Source organism: Rhinopithecus bieti, unplaced genomic scaffold (assembly GCF_001698545.2).
Source record: "Rhinopithecus bieti isolate Rb0 unplaced genomic scaffold, ASM169854v2 scaffold_36315, whole genome shotgun sequence".
Taxonomy (NCBI): Eukaryota; Metazoa; Chordata; class Mammalia; order Primates; family Cercopithecidae; genus Rhinopithecus; species Rhinopithecus bieti.
In genome coordinates this window covers 1857555-1877286 of record NW_016815814.1, presented here as the reverse complement: position 1 = coordinate 1877286, position 19732 = coordinate 1857555, and the positions used below count along the sequence as shown (strand labels likewise).

The window sequence follows — 19732 nt, the reverse complement described above, 5'->3', positions numbered from 1 at the left end:
AAAAGTTACCAGAAAGAAGAGAGATTAGGGATGAGTGTCATACTGACACAAGGCCTGGCATGTAATAAGTATTCTGTAACTGTTTCTTGAACTAATAATGAAGGAGTCAAAGGCTGACATTATTTATTTACCACCTACCAAGCCCTTAGATTAAAGACTATTGTGCATTATCTCATGAATCCTCACAACAGCTTCATGTGAGTGTGGGTTCTGTTGTTATCCCCCTTTTACAAATGGGAAAACTGAAGCTCAGACAGCATGCAGGAAGATGGCTGAGTTAGGATTCTAATGGGGTCTCTGACTATAGTCACTAACCTCATACTTTCAATCATAGCATTTCTACCTATAGAATGTTTTACTTCGTTTGAGAGTCACTTCATAAGAAAGAGGGTGTTTAGTTGTTGGTTTGGGGAGGATTAATTGTAATTAATCTTGGCTGCAGAGAGAGGATCTCCCTTTTCTTGGTTTTTGAATTGAAACTGTTGTTCAATATGATAGCCACTAGCCACATGTGGCTGTTTACATTTAAATATGGATTTACTAAATACAATTTAAAATTCATTTTCTCAGCTTTATTACCCATATTTCAAGTGTTCATCAGTCACATGCAGTTAGTGGCTTTATTGGACAACACGGAGCAAATTTCCCTCATCACAGAAAGTTCTGTTGGATAGCATTACAGAGGCTCCAGGGTTATCAGTTGAAACTCTTGAAAGTAACACTACTTAAAACCTATCTTGGAAAATAGATTTCATGATTATTACAGCTCTCAAAAGCAGTAACACTCTATTTTTCTTGGGTTTTATCAATTAATTTAAATTTGTACGTTTGTAATTACTTTCTATTACCCAACAAATTATGATGGAGGGGCAGGAAATTAGGATGGGCTGAGTGACCCATACCTGCAGTCCTAGCTGTACTCAAGAGGCTGAGATGGGAGGATCACCTGAGCTCAGGAGTTTGAGGCTGCAGTGAGCTATGATTGTGCCCTGCAGTCTAGCCTGGGTAACAGAGTGAGACCCGTCTCTAAGATGGATGGATGGATGGATGGATGGATGGATGGATGGATGGATGGATAGATAGATAGATAGATAGATAGATAGATAGATAGACAGACAGACAGACAAAGGAAGTTAATATTTGGAGCAAATATAATAGGCAATGCTGGAAACAAGAAGACAAATATTTTTCAAGCAGATGGTTCTGTGTTGTTAGAAATTATTTTACTTTGTTTACTGATATCACAATAGTGTCGAAGGCACAGAGGAAATACAATTTTTTTTTTTTTTCCTGAGACAGAGTCTCTCTCTGTCGCCCAGGCTGGAGTGCAGTGGCCAGCTTACTGCAAGCTCCGCTTCCCGGGTTCACGGCCATTCTTCCTGCCTTAGGTTCCGAGTAGCGGGAATACAGGCAACCCGCCACTGGCCCGGGGCTTAGTTTTTGTATTTTTTTTTTTTTTTGGGTAGACGGATCGGTGTTCTCCACATGTAGCCAGATGGGTCGTCGATTCTCCTTCGACCTTCGGGGATTCGCCCCGTTCTCGGGCCATTTAACAATGTGGCTGAGGAACTCTCCACATGGCCTTGAGGGCACCCGATTACAGGCTTGAGCCACCGCGCCCGGCCACAATATTTTAAAGTATAATTTTATTATGAAATATTTTAAACACACTGTACTTTTTTAAATGGTGAAAAAGAGCAGTTGGATACATTTTTTTACAATAGACTCATGAAGGAATTTATAAGTGGAACATTTAATCACCTGAGTATTTCAGAGATATTTTGAGAATGTAGTCCACAATTTTGCCTGGACGTCTGTCTTAATATGGTCATCACCCAAGTTGGAAAGCACAGACCCTGGGCATGAACTTCATCTCCTTAGGCTCACATTGCTCATCTGTCACCTGGAGGAGGCAGAGTATCTGCTCTGAGATCATTCCTAGGACATATTTACATCCTATGACTCAGACTAGGTTCAGGGCTAGAGATCCACTTCCTGAGACTGGCCATTTTTCTCCATTGCAGTAGATGTGGAATTATAGGGTTGAATGGGAGGATTTATAGAAAAATTTAAAGTCATATTTTACCTGTTATATAATTTTTTAAAAATTGCCTTACTTGTCCTATGAAACGATTTAAAAAATGAAGAACAAATGTTATTTCACCTGAGAAAGGGAAGATTTAAGGCTTAACTTAGTTCCTATGCCCTAAAAGATATAAGGAGTATTTCCTATCTTCACAGAAGATGTTCTTATTTTTCAGTGAAGAAAATGCTTGTTTAATGTCTACCTTGCTCCTGCCCCCAGACTCTGTCTCCTTAGGGGCAAGAATGTGTATCTGGTTAAATATTTTATCCTCAGTGTCTACTTAGAGCCAGAATATAGTGAAACATTCAGCCAATATTTGCTGAATGAACAAATGAACATTTGTCATGTAAAAATAATAGCTCCTGACACAGGTATATTCAAAAATTGTCACCTCAGCACATATCTGTTGTTAGTGTACCCCAGCTCTGCTTCGTCAGTTCCCTAAGAAAGGGGTACCAGACAGTTTGGTCATGATGAACCTGTTGCCTTGGATTTTACTGCTGGGACATTTGGAGAATGTCTTGTACATATAGGGTACCCAAACATTTGTTTAACAAAATAATAGAAGGGATCATAAGTACGTGTAATCAAAAATAGATCTTCAAACACTAATTTTTGTTTGACTTCAGAATATGTTTTCTGAATTTATCAACAAAACTAACTTTTGTGTTTTTTTCATGACAAGTAATTGGTGTTCTTTTGAAAGAATACTGCTTTCTTTAGATTCAAGAAGAGCCTTCGAATTTTTTAATACTGTATGCACATACATACTTATATGCATATTTGATATTTGTGTCATGAGTCTTGGATTCTGTTTTATATTTTAATATATGTAATACATGACAGTTTAGAAATATGATATATTTTGGAAATACATATTTTGTCTTTTCCATCTTTCTAGAGTATAAGTTCTTGAGGTAAGAACTTTGTCTTCTTCATCACTCTATCTTTGCATCTAGAAATGTGCCTGGCGTGGAGTAGGCATACAGGAAATATTGTAATTAAACAACAAATGCTTTTTCATAAGAGGTCTATTGGATCCTAAGTTCATTTGTAAGTTAGTCAGTGTTCTAGTTTAGTGTAAATAGTCATAATTTTTAGTAATTGGAAGACTAGCTCTTATTTTTGCATTCTTCTTTCAGGAAGAATCCTCAGCACAAGATAGAATATAGACATAGTACACTTCCAGGTAAGTAATTTTACTTCAGGAAATTCAAAATGAAACCTTTAAGTGGTTCTCCTATTAAACCTAGATAGTTTCCAGTTATTATGAAAATATTTTAAAATCTCTGCTTCTGTGAATTTGTTGAATTGCTGATTTTAATGATTTTTCTTAAAAAAAATTAAAAAAAAATCTGCAACCCTTTGATATAGCAAATGCTTTCCCCATTGTCCACAATATATATTTGCCTTATATCTCTGAGGATTCTTTTGTTTGCAAGTACCTGAAAACAAAATCTTAAACTGGTCTAAATGATAATTGACTTCTATAACTAAAACATCCAGAGCTAGGGCTGGATTTATATAAGCTATATTGCTTTGGCTCATTAATAATGTCAATAGTGTACCCTAGGACCCAAATGTTTTCCTTTATTCTGTCTTTAGAGGGGTCATTATCATCCTAAGGCTGGCTCCTCTTCCAGTGAGGGACTTTATGTATCCTTATTCAGCTGGGACGATAATCACCCGTAAAGAGCATAAACAACTTTGACCCTCATGATTCCTGGGAAAAATCAGAAGATTCACTTTTTATTACTGGATTAGATCACATTCTTAACCTTGATCCAATCACCATGGCCACTGATTAGTTTGTACCACTCCTAAAACCAGAGTGCAGTCACTTTCATCAGAACCACAGCCATCTCCAATAAAAGCTAGAGCTTTGAGGAAGGGAGGAGGGGGGAGAGACACCAGAGAAGAAACCATCAAATGTCCATCTGTCCTACTTACCTCAATCTGTTTTACCTTCTGTTTCTTATGCTTCTAAACTGTAACATTTTTCTTCTTTAATAAAATCTGACTTTTTCATATCATTCATATAATACAGAGGCTGATTCAGCACACATAATATTTCTGCTCACAGAGTGAGAAAATAAAATGCATACTATCAAGGCTGTGCTCACTTGATTTATATGTGCATACAAACAGCTGACTTGTAATCAAGTAAGTGATGAAAGTAAATGATTTCACTATACAGGAATTCCATTTGATGTTTCTTATTGAAACACACTTTAGTGCTTTAGTACTCCAGACATAAAAATATTCCCTTTATCTGAGCTAACATAGTATGGAGGTTACATGTTATATATTATACTTTCTTTACTGTGCTCGTATCTCATGATGTGGCAGTTATGGTAGTTTAAGTGTCTTCCTTTCTAGCAATAATGTAATTGTATTTGATTAAAAGTATATATTGTTCACAAATTGTAGCATTGTCCCATGCAAGAGCATTTGACACATTTATATAACTTTATAGAAATAGGAAATATTTACCTAAAAACTATGAATACACATCATATAGCATAGTTAAAATATCTGAATTTTGTTGAAAATTTCTTGAAATTATTGAAGTATTTTTTGAATGAAGAACATATTTTAAGACACTTAACTTTTAAAGAAAACTTGATTTTATTGAAAAGATCATTTTAATAGAAGTATATATATTTTAAAGGAATAAGTTTAAGGCTATAGGTTTAGTCTTATATTTTTAATATATTTTCAAAAGTTGCTATGTGGCAATATAGTCAGAACATCTCTTACCCTACAAAATCTAAAAATTGGGGATTTTGAGTATTTCAAGTATTAAATGTTGAGGTATCATTGTATTTTTCTGATTTAGAGATACCTAATAAAGAATTCTAACATACTTGTTTTTCTTTTATCCCAAATCATTAAGATTTAACAGTACCCCCAAATCTTAATCTCAGCTGTGTATTGATTCATTTACTCACACATTTACGTATTCATTTGTTGAATGTCTTCCACATGAAAAAAGCTACAGAGAGATGAGAACTAGCTCATAATTGTGGTCATGGGAACCAGCTCTGGCTCTCCCCACTTGTGGTGAGATGCTCTGAAGTCTCTGGGGAAAGAGAGGGAGTACTATCTGCTGGGGATTATCAGGTAGACTTGATATGAGAATTTTAAGTAAAAGTTGGCCTTTAAGAGGGTAGGATTTCAATCACTTTTGTTTCTTTGCTGTGTAGGAGGTTGGTATAGGACATCACAGGCAAAGTGAATAATAGATCAATCAAGGACATCAAGGTAGAAGTGTTGTAGTTGGAGTTAGCAAGTGGATCATTTTAACTGATGTGGGAAGTCTCTATAGCTGCTTTGGATGTTGCTAAAAGGGTGTATTGAAGTTAGATTATGGAAACTCTACGGCCAGACCAAAGACATGGGCACTTTGGTACATAATGATGAGCCAGTATTTTACCAAAATCAAACTGGTGATAAACAGTTTGAATTAGAGAGGGGGAAGCCTGGAGATTAGTTAGGTAGAATAAAGGGCTAGAACTAGGGCAGCTATCATGAACATGGAAAGGTTGGACTGGATATAAGAGGGATTTTTGAAGGATGAATCAAGAGGATTTACCAACTAATCAGTTGACTATGATATGGGGATGAGGTAAATGAAGTCAGGATGACTCAGGATTATAGTACACATTATCAGGAGACTGGACAAGGCACACGATAGAGAATAGGGTGAACTAGGGAGTTTTGTTGTTTTTGCTTTCATTTAAACATGTTGAATTTGAGGTGGGGGTATCATAAGAACATATATAACAAGATAATGCAATTATTAATATAGTGCCAGCATTAAAATAACTACATTAAACTGTTACTATTTAATTTCTGATTTGTAATACCCCTAAAACACTTTCATCTATAGAGTGCTTCTATACATATAACAGTTTATATAGTGCATTCTGTTTCTTGTAGGTTTGACTCCTGTCATTTGTTATGTTTCTTGTATATATAATTGGTTTAAAATTTTATTTAACTTTCCACACTTTTTCAGAGTGCTACAATGTTTGCACAAGTTATTGAATGCTAAAGTAACCAATGCCAGGAAGATTTTGTTTTATTCTTTTTTAGCTGCCTCACCTGTTGACAACATTTAAAGGAGATTATCATCAATATTTTTTTTTTTGAGACGGAGTTTTGCTCTGTCGCCCAGGCTGGAGTGCAGTGGCCGGATCTCAGCTCACTGCAAGCTCCGCCTCCCAGGTTTGCGCCATTCTCCTGCCTCAGCCTCCCGAGTAGCTGGGACTACAGGCGCCCACCACCTCGCCCGGCTAGTTTTTTGTATTTTTTAGTAGAGACGGGGTTTCACCATCTTAGCCAGGATGGTCTCGATCTCCTGACCTCGTGATCCGCCCGTCTCGGCCTCCCAAAGTGCTGGGATTACAGGCTTGAGCCACCGCGCCCGGCCAATATTTTATCTAATTATTGGGGTCCTCCTTTCTGGCCTCTATTATTATGTGATATGTATTATTCTAGGTGATTGATACCATTCATGACTGAAAATTTAGAATGGTCCCCTGATAGCTACTTTAATGTTTCTCTATGTCTACAATTGTATACATGTATGTGCTTATATATACTTTTTTATTCAGAAGGTAAAACTAAAAGATCTAGAAAGAAAGCTATTGAGGCTTAGTGGGATTTACATGAAATTCTATAAACTGCTACTTAAAGTGTAGAAAGCTAATGTACGGAATATGAGAAAGCCTGATGCAATGGAATTATAAAAAGAAATGAACTTTATATATAATAAAGTAGATCAAAAATATACAAAAGCTAAAATATAAATACCAACTAGTTGCTTAGTGCATTTTAAAAAAATAGTCTGTAATAGTAAAATGAAGCATTATTAAAAATGTTTGTTCTTGTAAATATAGTAAATTTTCAGCTTTAGGAATATTGAGCTGAAATATTTATTTGCTTAATAAAAATTAACATCCTAATTAGTCCTAAGATTTAATAGAAAATTAAAGAAAATAAAACATGGAGAATTAGCAATGTTAAACTATTAATCTGCCGTGGAGCGCCTGTCATCTTAGACCTAACACCAAAGAACTATTGGTAAAAATCTGCAGTTTGGCTGGGTGCAGTAGCTCATGCCTATAATCCCAGCACTTTGTGAGGCCAAGGCAGGAGGATCGCTTGAACCTAGGAGTTCACTACCAGCCTGGGCAACAAAGTGAGACCACATCTCTACAAAAAATAAAAAAAATTAACCAGTTGTGGTTATGGGCACACCTGTTGTCCCAGCTACTTGGGAGACTGAGGTGGGAGTATTGCTTGAGCCCAGGATGTCAAAAATGCAGTGAGCCATGATTGTGGCACTGCACTCTATCCTGGGCAACACAGCAACACCCTGTCTCAACAAAACACTGCAATTTGAAAAGATTTTTCTCCATGCAAAATCAACATTTCTTGCGGCATGTATGTCACACAGTATGCTCTTCAATAGTTTGAAGATTTAGTTCTTGAGATAAGAATTAATGGTGAAATTTTAAATTATAAAAGAAATATTAGACAAAAATGTGTAATTGTCATTCTCATATTATAAATTCCTCTGCATATAAAAAATCAGAAATTACCGTATTCTAATTCGATATAGTAAATAATGTGTTGTTTTAAATATGTTAAAGATTTTATTATTTTTTCTAAAAGTTATTTTTCATAATGGTAGTTCAGCATTACCCATCAGTGTTTACAAACCAGTGACAGCGTATTTCACCAGTTCTGGCTTTAAGTAGTCAAGCTGTCAATCCCTGTCCACATTTCATTTTACTTCACTGATTTGTAGAGAAAATGAAGGTTCCTATTTGGGCCTTAAAATTAGAACTCTGGAGTTAGAAATATCTTTGTGATCGTTTAATCGAATGATTTGCAGTTTAAAAAGTAATTTCTGGCCAGGCGCAGTGGCTGACACCTGTAATCCTAGCACTTTGGGGGGCTGAGGCGGGTAGATCACCTGAGGTCAGGAGTTTGAGACCAGCCTGACCAAAATGGTGAAACCCCGTCTCTATTAAAAATACAAAAATTAGCTGGTTATGGTGGCGGGCCCCTGTAATCCCAGCTACTCAGGTGGCTGAGGCAGGAGAATTGCTTGAACCTGCGAGACAGAGGTTGCAGTGAGCCAAGATTGTGCACTCCAGCCTGGGCAACAAAGCGAGACCTTGTCTCAAAAAAAAAAAAAAAGTAATTTCCAGTAGGTTAAGTCACTTGTTCATTGTCATGAGCTTGTTTATAACACAGATAGTTGGACTTCTAACCCCTGATCTAGTCCTCTTTCTCTTAAACTATGCTATTTTAAAGAGTCTTTTTGTTGGGTAAGATGTGAATGCACATGATCACATAACATGTGCTAATGATCTCTCAATAAACAGTTTCCTTTCAGATTCAGAAATCACTTAACAGCTTTAAAAGAAAACAGATAAAAAGCCGGAACAACTTCTGGTTCTTATAGACAATCAAATGAGATCAGAGGTAACTAGCAGGAAGAAATTTGTAAGCATTCTAGGCAAAAATAGAGAAAAGACTTATGCTTTCAAGTTACCTTAACTTAGAAAGTGGTAACCCAAATTAAAAAAAAAAAAAAAAAAAAGCCGTTTCTAAGTAAACTTACTTGGCAAATATTGAATGCAGAATACGTGTGTCATTGTAAAAATAAAAATCAGTATTCAGAGTATTTTCCAGGTAAGTAAAGTTTAATTTTTTTTTTTGGCCCAGTTACACTGAAAGGCAGAATTGGATATTTCTCTAAAAACACCTTCAGATTCTACTAGCAATTTTTAAAAAAGGAAAGTCATCTAGGTAGCATTTGTTTTATATAATATTTAAAGTTATTAATTGAATTTTCCACAATATAATCTATTAAATAATTGGTCCCACAAAGTTAATCACATATCAGCATTTACAACCCTGTTATGAAGGATCTGTGTGACACCACTAACAAAGGACACAGTGCTGAATTCTAGAGCTGACTTCGTGCTCATGTCATGACTTGGCTCTTCAGGTGTCTTCACTTAAAGTATAAAGTACCTGTTCATATGAGTTAAGGTGGATTAAATTTGACTACTAGCTACGTTGAGTTCTGTTACAGATGGCTTTGTTAGATTCTGGACTTCTTGTTAAAAGAACATTAATGTGTAAAGGTAAACATAAAATGTAAGTGATGATAGATAGGAGCTTTTTTTTGAGTAAACAAACAAAATTATTCCGATTAATGTGGCCTTACTGCCTCAACAAATGGGGCTTCTTAATAAGTTGCTAAACATTTCCAGGGTTCACTGAGGCTTCATTTAGCAGAATTAAGGTCTTTTACATAATTCATTATATTGACTGGCAGGCTAGTGATCAAAAGTGTAGGCTAAAATAAGAAGGGTTTCTGTAAAACTAAAGATGTTCAGTAGTTGATTTGCAAATGGTTCACTTATTCATATTGATACATTCAACAAATATATTTATTAAGTGCTCCCACATGTTAAGCACTGTTGTCTGAGCTAAGGACACAATAGAAACAAAGCCCTGCTCTTGCAGAATTGTACACAGATGGGCAGTGCACACATAAGCAATTATTTGATGTCATGTGTTGATAATTAGAAGAAAAATAAACTGTGTAGGAGGACAGAATAGCAAGGGTGTGTATATGGTATGGGGAGTGCCATGTCAGATAGGATGGTAAAAGAAGCACTCTGATAATTTGACATTAGAGCCAAAGCTTGGAGGAGGGAGCAAGCCAGGTGATTATCTAAGGAAGAATATGCCAGGCATTAGGAATCATGAGTTTAAAATCCCTGGTGATGACCATGTTTGTACTGTAGGAATAGCAAAGAGCAAATACAATTGGAACAGTGCGAGTAAACAGAATGGCATAGGATGAGATCTGAAAACTACTAGTGGGCTAGTTGAGTACAGTCTTCAAAGCTGAGACGTGTAAATAAAGACTTTAGATTTTATTTAGAGTGAGACAGCTTTGGAAGGTTTTTTGACTTTTTTTTTTTTTTTTTTTTTTTGTGAAGAATAGACTAGAATGGAAGCAAGGTAGACAGTTAGGAGGATATTGTATCCAGGAATAAAGTGGTAGTACTGGGGCCAGGGCATTAGAGTGGATGTAATGAGAAGTGGTGGATTTACTTTGCAGGTAAAGCTAACAGGATCTCTTGAGGTATCAGATGTTGGGTTCTCAGTAAGGGATATTCAAGGATGACTACAAGATTTCTTGCTAAAACAACTAGAGGTTGGATGATTAGAGAAGTCATATATTCAAGACTGATGAATAGAATGACCAGATCTGGGTGAAGCAACTAAAGAGTTATGTTCTGGAAATGTTATATTCCAGGTGCCTGTAAGTCATCCAAGTACAGATAATGCTTAGGTATCCAGATAAATGAGTCTGGAATTCAGGGCAGTAGGTCAGGGCTTAAGATGTGAATTTGGGAATTTAGGACATAAGACTGGATGAAATCATCTAAGGTGTGAGTTAGAGAAGAAGTTCCAGCTCTAAAAAGTTAGAGATTAGGATGATGAGGAAAATCCAGCAAAGAAAACTGAGAAGTAGCAGCCAATGAAGTGAGCAGAGAACCTGGAGTTGTTTCAGCTTTGTATCTGTTTTTCTTGAAAAGCTGCTAAGTGATTTCTGAATCTGAAAGGAAACTGTTTATTGAGATATCATTAGGACATGTTATGTGATAATGTGCATTCACATCTTAGAAAAGAAAATTATGTGTATAAGGTACTTCCAAGAGGAAAATTGACAAAAATAGAGCTTTGATGTTCTTTCCTTCTCACTCCCTTTCCCAACTGCAAACTGCCTTCCAATTTTTAAAAAATGCATGTTATTATTTTAAAAATATGGGTAACTGAGATTAGACATAAAACATGCCCTCAAGATGTTTACAGGAGCTGTGTATACAGATAAATGTAATGCAGGATTTTCCTTAAGGAACTGTTGAGCTTCCTACTATAATGAGAATTGTGCAAGTTATTATTATTGCCTTGTTAGCCGTGGCTACCAAGAATCTTGAGGATAAATTTGATGCTCTGTTTTTAACAATTGTGTTAAAAAATGAGATTATCATATGTGTATTCTGCTTTGTATGTTTTTGATTTCTACCTTTATTAGCATTTTATTATTATAAACTGTCTCAAATCCTTTCTGGAATGAGTACTGATATTAAGAAAAATATAAATGTGGCCGGGCGCGGTGGCTCAAGCCTGTAATCCCAGCACTTTGGGAGGCCGAGACGGGCGGATCACGAGGTCAGGAGATCGAGACCATCCTGGCTAACACGGTGAAACCCCGTCTCTACTAAAATACAAAACTAGCCGGGTGATGTGGCGGGCGCCTGTAGTCCCAGCTACTCGGGAGGCTGAGGCAAGAGAATGAGGTAAACCGGGGAGGCAGAGCTTGCAGTGAGCTGAGATCCAGCCACTGCACTCCAGCCTGGGCGACAGAGCAAGACTCCATCTCAAGAAAAAAAGAAAAAAGAAAAATATAAGCATATTGGGCTATAAGGGTTAAAAGGACAGGTATATTACTTCCTTTGTCATTTTTCCCAATTCATTGACTTTATTTTTAAAATTATAACTGTATGTTGCATGTGAACATTTTAGAAAGATATTAACCAAAGTATATACTAAAGTACAGACATTAATATTTTTAACCTATACATTTGCTGTTCATCAGGGACTGTCCTCTGCTATTCAGATTTCTAGATACAGTCTTCTTAATTGTTTCTTGAATGTTCCACACTGTCCTAGAGTCTTTCACTGCTTTATTTTAAAGCAACTCTGTAGCTCACTGTGGAAGGAGTAGGATGAGGGAAGAAATGAATTTGGAGACAGAATAATTCTAGTATTATAATATTACTTAGAAATCTGTAAATTATAATGTCTGTTATGATGGCAATCCTAGTCTTATTAATATCTTAGACCTATAAAACTAAACTTTCCAAAGTATCTAAGCTAACGCTCTGATGTGTCAATAAGCTTTTGCTAGGTTTGCTGTAATAACAAACATTTCTAAATTTCAGTGCCTTATAACAATAAATACACTTATTTCAGTGTATTTCTCCTTATTGCAGCTGTGAATTGGCTATGGCCCTGTGCCATGTGTATTCTCATCCTGGAATCCAGACTGAGGGATCAGCCTCTATCTGGGACATGCTATTCTTGTGGCAGAGGGGAAATGGCAATAGCAGAACCAGAGAAAGAGTCTTAAAGCATCCTTTTGGAAGTGACACACACTATTTCCACTCACATTTCTTTGGGCAATCACTGAGAAGTGAGGAAGTATAATCATATCACAGGAAGGGGCAGTGAATAACTGGGACAAAGATACATTCTACCACATGGGAAGATGGGATGCTGTGAATATGATTATGAGATTAAGGAACCATTATTATTAATCTCATGGGCCATTTTAGTTTCAGGAACCTCATGGTAGGAAAAGTTAGAATAATAAATAACAAGCATCATTTTAGTGCCCTTTCCAGAAATTTGTAGTTGTAAGCTATGCATTAGTAAAATTAATTCTCTGGATGCAGAAAGACATTTTATAGGTAGATGTCTGTCATCCCAGGTTGAGTGGTGATTGATGTGTTGTGTACCAATCTTCTGTTTTTCAGTGAGAAATGTTTTAGATGAAGATAATGATAATGTTGGGCAACCCAGTGAGTATGACCTGAACGACAGCTTTCTAGATGATGAGGAAGAAGACTATGAGCCAACAGATGAAGATTCTGACTGGGAACCAGGAAAGGAAGATGAAGAGAAGGAAGACGTGGAAGAGCTTTTGAAAGAAGCAAAAAAGTTTGTGAAAAGAAAATAGTAGCTAACTTCTGTAGTCGTATGTGCCTTACATTTACTTTTTCTTTGTGGGAAAACATTTATGAACTAAGGAGGTACTTAAGTGACAGTTATTTCCTTCTTTTGATAGTTCTGTAGTCATATGTGCCTTACATTTACTTTTTCTTTGTGGGAAAACATTTATGAACTAAGGAGGTACTTAAGTGACAGTTATTTCCTTCTTTTGATAGTTAATGACTTCTACTACTGACTCTTTACAAATGAGACATTGAAATGTCAGCCTTCAGTAGAATAGATGGAATTTTTTGTTGCCTTGCCTTTTCTTTCCTACTTAAAGCATCTGGAAATAGGAAGACAGAGAAGGTAGAGTAAAATGGATATTTTGATGTACTTTGTATATTGGTAATAAAAGTGAAAGCCATAGGTTGCGCAAAACTTTGGTCTTTGTAAATTTTTTTCCAAAGATTATCTTTATGGAGTACTCCGCAAGTATAACCAGGCAAATTACATGAAAACATGCCTCTTTTCATTGTTACTGAAGTAATTCTGTAAGCAGAACCAGGATTTTAAAAATGCAGCCATTACATAATGGCTGTTTTTTCTAGTACCTTAGATGTGAGCTTTGCAATTTCACTTACTACTTTTGTCCTTCAAAACTTGGGAAGATTGGTTCCAAATGGATACTGAAAATAGATTCAACTAGGCTGTAGAAGAGAAATGTTCACCATGCAGGGAATGTTATTTTGTGTTCCACATCTGCAATTTACTGTATGTTTGAATTTAAAAGTAAAAAAACTCAAAGAATTTGACCTTTTTTTCAAACTAAAGTCCTACCTGATTATTTTAACTCTCAAAGTGCTGTCTTTATATTAAGAATAGAGAAATGACATAGCTTTCTCAAATGGCATGAATTTTGCCTTAGTTTTTTTGACCTCTGATGAAAGTAGCAAGTTGTTTACCAGTTGAAAGTTCAAGATTCTGGCCTCCCATATCAAGAAGAAACCACTTATTCTTCAGTTTCATGACATATCTTTCTGTATTTCTGTTCTAAAACTACTTTAAGCCCTATAATGCTCTTCATTTTAAGTGACTTTGAATTGTTAAAATGTAGTTTAGAATCTTTAATAACAGTTGGGTTGCGTACACAGAGCAGGAGATATTTATTGAAATACTAAATCACTAAGCCAAAAGAGTCTTTGTTAAATACTAATATTTTCTACTCTAAAGGAACCTAAAAATTTATATTTTAAAAGAACAAAACATATTTATAATATTATTTCTCAGTGCTTTTAAATATATCTCCCAGTAATTGCATAATATTTAATATTTACTTAAACTGGAATAAGAATAAGATAAACATTTCTCTAGACTATTACGTATTATTCTGATTTTATCTCTTACTGTTATTTGGGAACTATTTTTCCCCTTATAATGTCCCTGTAACCTTGGTAGTATAACAAGTCTATGAATGTTAATATTTAACTTATTTTCATCCCTGTCACTAACTTAACCCTTGAAGTGTTACTTAATCTACTCCTAGGTATATACCCAAAGGAATTGAAAACATTTCCATATAAAAACTGCACACAATGTAGATAGAAGCATTATTCTGAAAAGCCTATTAAAATATTCCTTCCTTTTCAACTACATATCTGTGTAAGGCCTGGTTTTCTCCATGTAATTCAAGCAAAACAACATAAGAGAGCAGACATAGGAATCTACCTGTCTTCTAGAGAAGACAGACATTAAAGAGATTTGCAGAAATATAAAACAATGCCATTCATCTCACTAAATTCTTTAAAATACATAATTTTTAAATAAAATATATATTTGTGTTAGTGTGTAATGGGTTTACTCTTCTTTTAAGTGAGTTACTAAATATTTTAAAATTTCTCAATTAAAATCTCCCGTATGGTAACTATCTACAAATACGACCCTCATAAACAAAAGCTTTTTGGGTTTCTCAGTAATTTTTAAGAGTGAAAAGAGTCCTGAGGCTGAAAATTTTGAGAACCACTCCAGTAGGTCACTGTACCATTCAGTTGGACTAGTTATGCTAGGGTAACCCCAAAATCTCAGTGCCTTAACACAAGGAACGTTTTCTTATGCCAAGATTTTCTGTGTTGGGTGACCCTCTAGGCCACTGTCTTCCATGTAGCAACTCAGCATTCCAGCATTTTAGAGTCTCTGCCTTCTTGTAGTTGTGTCATCTGGATCATGAGACCTTCTTAATCATGACTGCAAGGGGAATACAGAAAGTAGAGGGTTATAGTGTAATTAAAGGCTTTAAGCTGAAGAGACATCACTCCTCTTTGCAGCCCTTTGGCCAGAAGTAGTTACATGGCTTTATCCACTAGAAGGGGCATGGAAAGTACAGTCTTATGGATGTCCAGAAAAGATGAGAAACAGAGTGAACACTAGTAATGTCTACCACAGTCGCCAAAGGAGTAAGTGGTAAAAGAGAGTTGAGGACAAGATCTTGAGTGTGTCTAAGGGATAGGAAGATAAATAAAAAGATTCTTCAGAGGAATTAGAAGAAGAGGAATGTTAGGAACTTTCTGTGTCACAGGAGCTGAAAGTAGAATGAATATTAAGAAGGAAGAAGTAGGCCGGGCGCGGTGGCTCAAGCCTGTAATCTCAGCACTTTGGGAGGCCGAGACGGGTGGATCACGAGGTCAGGAGATCGAGACCATCCTGGTCTACACGGTGAAACCCCGTCTCTACTAAAAAATACAAAAAACTAGCCGGGCGAGATGGCGGGCGCCTGTAGTCCCAGCTACTGGGGAGGCTGAGGCAGGAGAATGGCGTAAACCCGGGAGGCGGAGCTTGCAGTGAGCCGAGATCGCGCCACTGCACTGCAGTCTGGGCGACAGAGCGAGACTCCGTCTCAAAAAAAAAAAAAAAGAAAGAAAGAAAGAAGTAGTCAATATTGTCAGTTGCTATAGAATGGTTACACGCCTAAGAACTGAGATTAGATTTAGCTTCCTACTTCACCGAGATAATTGAAGCTATTCGATGAGAACTTTTACAAACTCTCACCTGCATCTACCCACCTACCAGCTATTCTCAAATTCTTTATCTTCTCCCCCGGTATTATAGATAAATTGTTTATTATTTTATTTAAAACCATTTCCCTAGATCCAGGCATCTCTTACGTGCTTAAGAACATTACACTGGTAATTCCTCCCCCCCATCTCATCAGTTTTTTCCTATGTACTGATTCATTCCCATCACCATGTAAACTTAATGGTATTTCTTCCATCTTAAAGAAAAAACAAAAAACTTCCTTAATTCACTCCCCCCAACAGTTTGGGGGGAGTGAATTTATTTATCGTCTCCCCTTAACAGCAAAATTCCTTGAAAGTGTTGTCTATACTCGCGGTCACCAGTGCCTGTCCTTTAAGTCCTTCAAATTGTAACAGAAAAACATCAAAAGAACTAACATAACTAATTCCATTTTCATTTAAGGGGCCTTTACCCATTGCTACACATAGGCTGGGATTTCAGAGCACTGACATTAAATGTAAAAACAGGAATCATGTAGTTTTTGAAACTAATTCTGGGATTATATATGTAAACAACTATATTTTATTAAAGATTTATAGATGTATGGTGACCTGAAAGCACAAAGAAGTTCCCAACCCCCTTGGACCCTTGCTGGTGCCCAGATATTTGTACTCATTGGTGACCTCTTGGTCCCAACCCCCTCCTCTTCCTTTTGCCCTTAACATAAAAACAGCCTGAAATTTGTTCTGATTTAAGATGGTACTTTAGGACGTTAGTCTGCCATATTCTCAGTTTACTGCCTTTCCAAAATTAAGTTGCTTTCCTTGCTCTAACTCCTTGTCTCCCTACTTATTGGCTGTTGTGCGGTGAGCAGGATGAGTTTCAACTTGGTTACAAAATCGAGCCTTTCCTACCACCTTTCCATTGAAACTGCTTTTGTCAGGTGCATCAGTGATTTCCACTCTCCTGAATCCTGTGGTCATTTCTTAGCCCTCTTCCTTCTCAACCTTTCCTCAGCATTTGAAACAAGCAAGATGTCAGGGTGTTCAGGAAGAAATGGTGGAGAAGAAATAAATATATTGATTGTAATCACTCCAGGGAAGTTTAGAGATGATAAAATCAGTAGAGGTTTGTTTTGTGTGGCATTGTTTTTACGGTGGGAGCACAGAGCATGTTTTACAGGCAGAAAGAAGGAATCTGTAGAGAGAGATTACAATGTTGTGAAAGTTAAGGAATAGGTACTTGTACTTCTGTTAGCATTTTTGTATTAGTTAAATTTATTAATACAGTGATCCTTAACCTAGCTGTGCATCAGAATCCCCTGTGAAGTTCTTTAAAAAAAATAGGTACTGGGTTCCCTGAGAAACCGACTGAGTCAGAATCTCTCAGATGGGGCACTAGTATTAGTACTAAAATATGCACACATACACACGCGCGCACGCACACACACACATACACTCTGTTTCATGGATTAGATGCTGTTGAAGGACAGCTTTGGAGAGCGGGCAGTATAAGCCCACTTCTATATATCTCTAGTGAGCAGTTCAGTCCAGCCCCAACAATGAAATCAAGCAGAGTTTGCGACACCTCAAAAGAAAATTAATCATTCTGAAGTTTGAGATTAATCTGTGAGATTTTCATTTTTCATAAAGCATAAAAGATGGAAAGTCAAGAATAGAATTAGCCAATACTCTTCGAAACCATAAAATTATACACACAGTAATTCCATCAGTGACACACATTATTCTTGAGATTTTAACCTTCATTAGCTGTGAGTTTAGCAGCTCACATTGGTGCTAACTACACTGTCAGGAAACTTCCTTGTATGTGCCATGGGTGTCATTTTGTCTGTGGAGCCCACAGTGGAAACTTCCTATGGTGTAATGAAATTAGAAATGAACAACCAAAGGACAGGAAATATAAATCTAATGGATGTGACATTTTAATCCATCCTTCTGAATAGATTAAAATCATACCTCTGGAAAAAAAGGCATCAGGTTGAACTTGTAAACTGTTTAAAAATAAGCAACAGAGTATTATGTTACTATTATGTAGCAAGTAATGTATTTGAAGAAAAATAATATTGTCTTACATGTATATATTAGAAAAAAGACTAATAATAAATCAACTAAGTATTTTAGAGCTAGACAAAAGCAGAGCATCACAGTTAGCCAAGGATAGGACAGAATTTGTAAAGTAAAATCTCGAGATAAAAGACTAAAAAAAGAAAACCCAACAGACTTGATCAATAAGACAAAAAATAGAGACAACTCTTAGCAAAAAAAAAAAAAAAAAGACAAACATTAAAATAAAAGGGTTAGAACTACAAAAAGGGATGTTTTAAAATTTTGTAAGGGAGTATGTACAACTTCATGTCAATTTATAAATTTAGATGAATGTATGACTTTCTAAAAAAAAACTTTCCAAAGTATACTTTATAAAACATTAAAAAGGGTGAACAGATTAACAGCCACAGAGGAAATGGAAAGTATTCACATTTCTACTCCTAGGATAGTACTAAACATTGGGAATTACAAATGAATTATATAAAACTTTTATTCAGCAAACAATTTCTCTGTTACAAGAATTGCTATAGAATGTGGAAAAACATGGAAACTTTCCAATTCTTTGAATTAGCCAAAGAAAACTTACAAAGTAACCTCAATATGAACATGGATATTAAAATCCTAAATAACTACTCAATTGACTTTAACAATGCACTAAGATATCCTGACCTAGAAGGGTTTCTGTTGAGAGTGTAAGGGTAATTCAGTGTCAATAAATCTATTGCTGCAATTCATCACATCAGCAAATTAAAGGAATGACTTATGATCTCATGAAAGGCCAAAAAAGGTATTGATAATTCTGTATTGTTCACCTTCAAAACACAAACTAATAAAAAGAAAACTCGTGGTAAGATAGGAGTAGAGTGAAATTGTTTTGACTTGATGAGTACCTTTCAGAAATCCACAGTAAGCTTCTAAGCTCACAGGGAAAGATTAGAAGTGTTCCCAGTGATGTCTGACACAAGACAAAGATGTCCACTATCACCTCTACTCTTTTGTTTTCTTCTGAAATCCTTAAGAAATTATGTATTGAATAGGAAAAAAAAAAAAAAAAAAAGATCCTAGTACTATGCATAACATGTTTAACTAAGAAACACAAGAATATCAACTGAAAAATTATTAAAACAAGATTTTTTTAAAAAAAATTGGCTAAATACAAGGTCACCCCAAATTAAGTTTCCCTATATATCAGCAATAAACGGTCAGAAAAATGTAAAGAATAAAGATCTTATATAGACGATCCACAACCCAAAATGCCTAGTAATAACCCTAACAGAATTGTGTTACCGGTGGAGGGTGTCCAGGTTCTTGGCATTTTGAACAAAGAACTGAGCAAAATGCACAAACAAAGCAAGGAAAGAATGAAGCAACAAAAGCAGAGGTTAGTTGAAAACGAAAGTACACTCCACAGTGTGGGAGCTGGCTGAGCAGCAGGCTCAAAGACCCTAGATACAGATTCTTCTCCTGTCCAAATACCCCCTAGAGGTTTCCCATTGGTCACTTGGTGTTCACCTCATGCAAATGAAATGGTGGCCTGCAATCAGTCTGATTGGTTGTGAAAAGCAACCAACCAATCAGAGGCTGAAGTAAAGTTACAAATGTCACACTCCTATGCGAATTCCTATGCAAACACTGGTTGCTTCCTGCAACCAATCAGAGGCTAAAGTGAAGTTAAAAAGTTGCATGTCTATGCAAACAAAGACTTGGCCAGCAATCAGTCTGACTGGTTGTGAACAGCAGGCCTCAGTCT

General features: G+C 36.1%; 1 protein-coding gene across 1 annotated transcript in view; it reads left to right on the top strand.

The window, feature by feature from the left end:
- The window catches only part of APLF (aprataxin and PNKP like factor), a gene marked incomplete at its 5' end in the record, with an annotated part of 101982 nt that extends 88643 nt beyond the window's left edge, over nt 1-13339 (top strand). The window contains 2 exon segments of the mRNA XM_017853795.1: nt 3229-3275; nt 12730-13339. Of these exon segments, the coding sequence (XP_017709284.1) occupies nt 3229-3275; nt 12730-12932 (250 nt within the window).
- Between the last annotated feature and the right edge of the window lie 6393 nt (nt 13340-19732).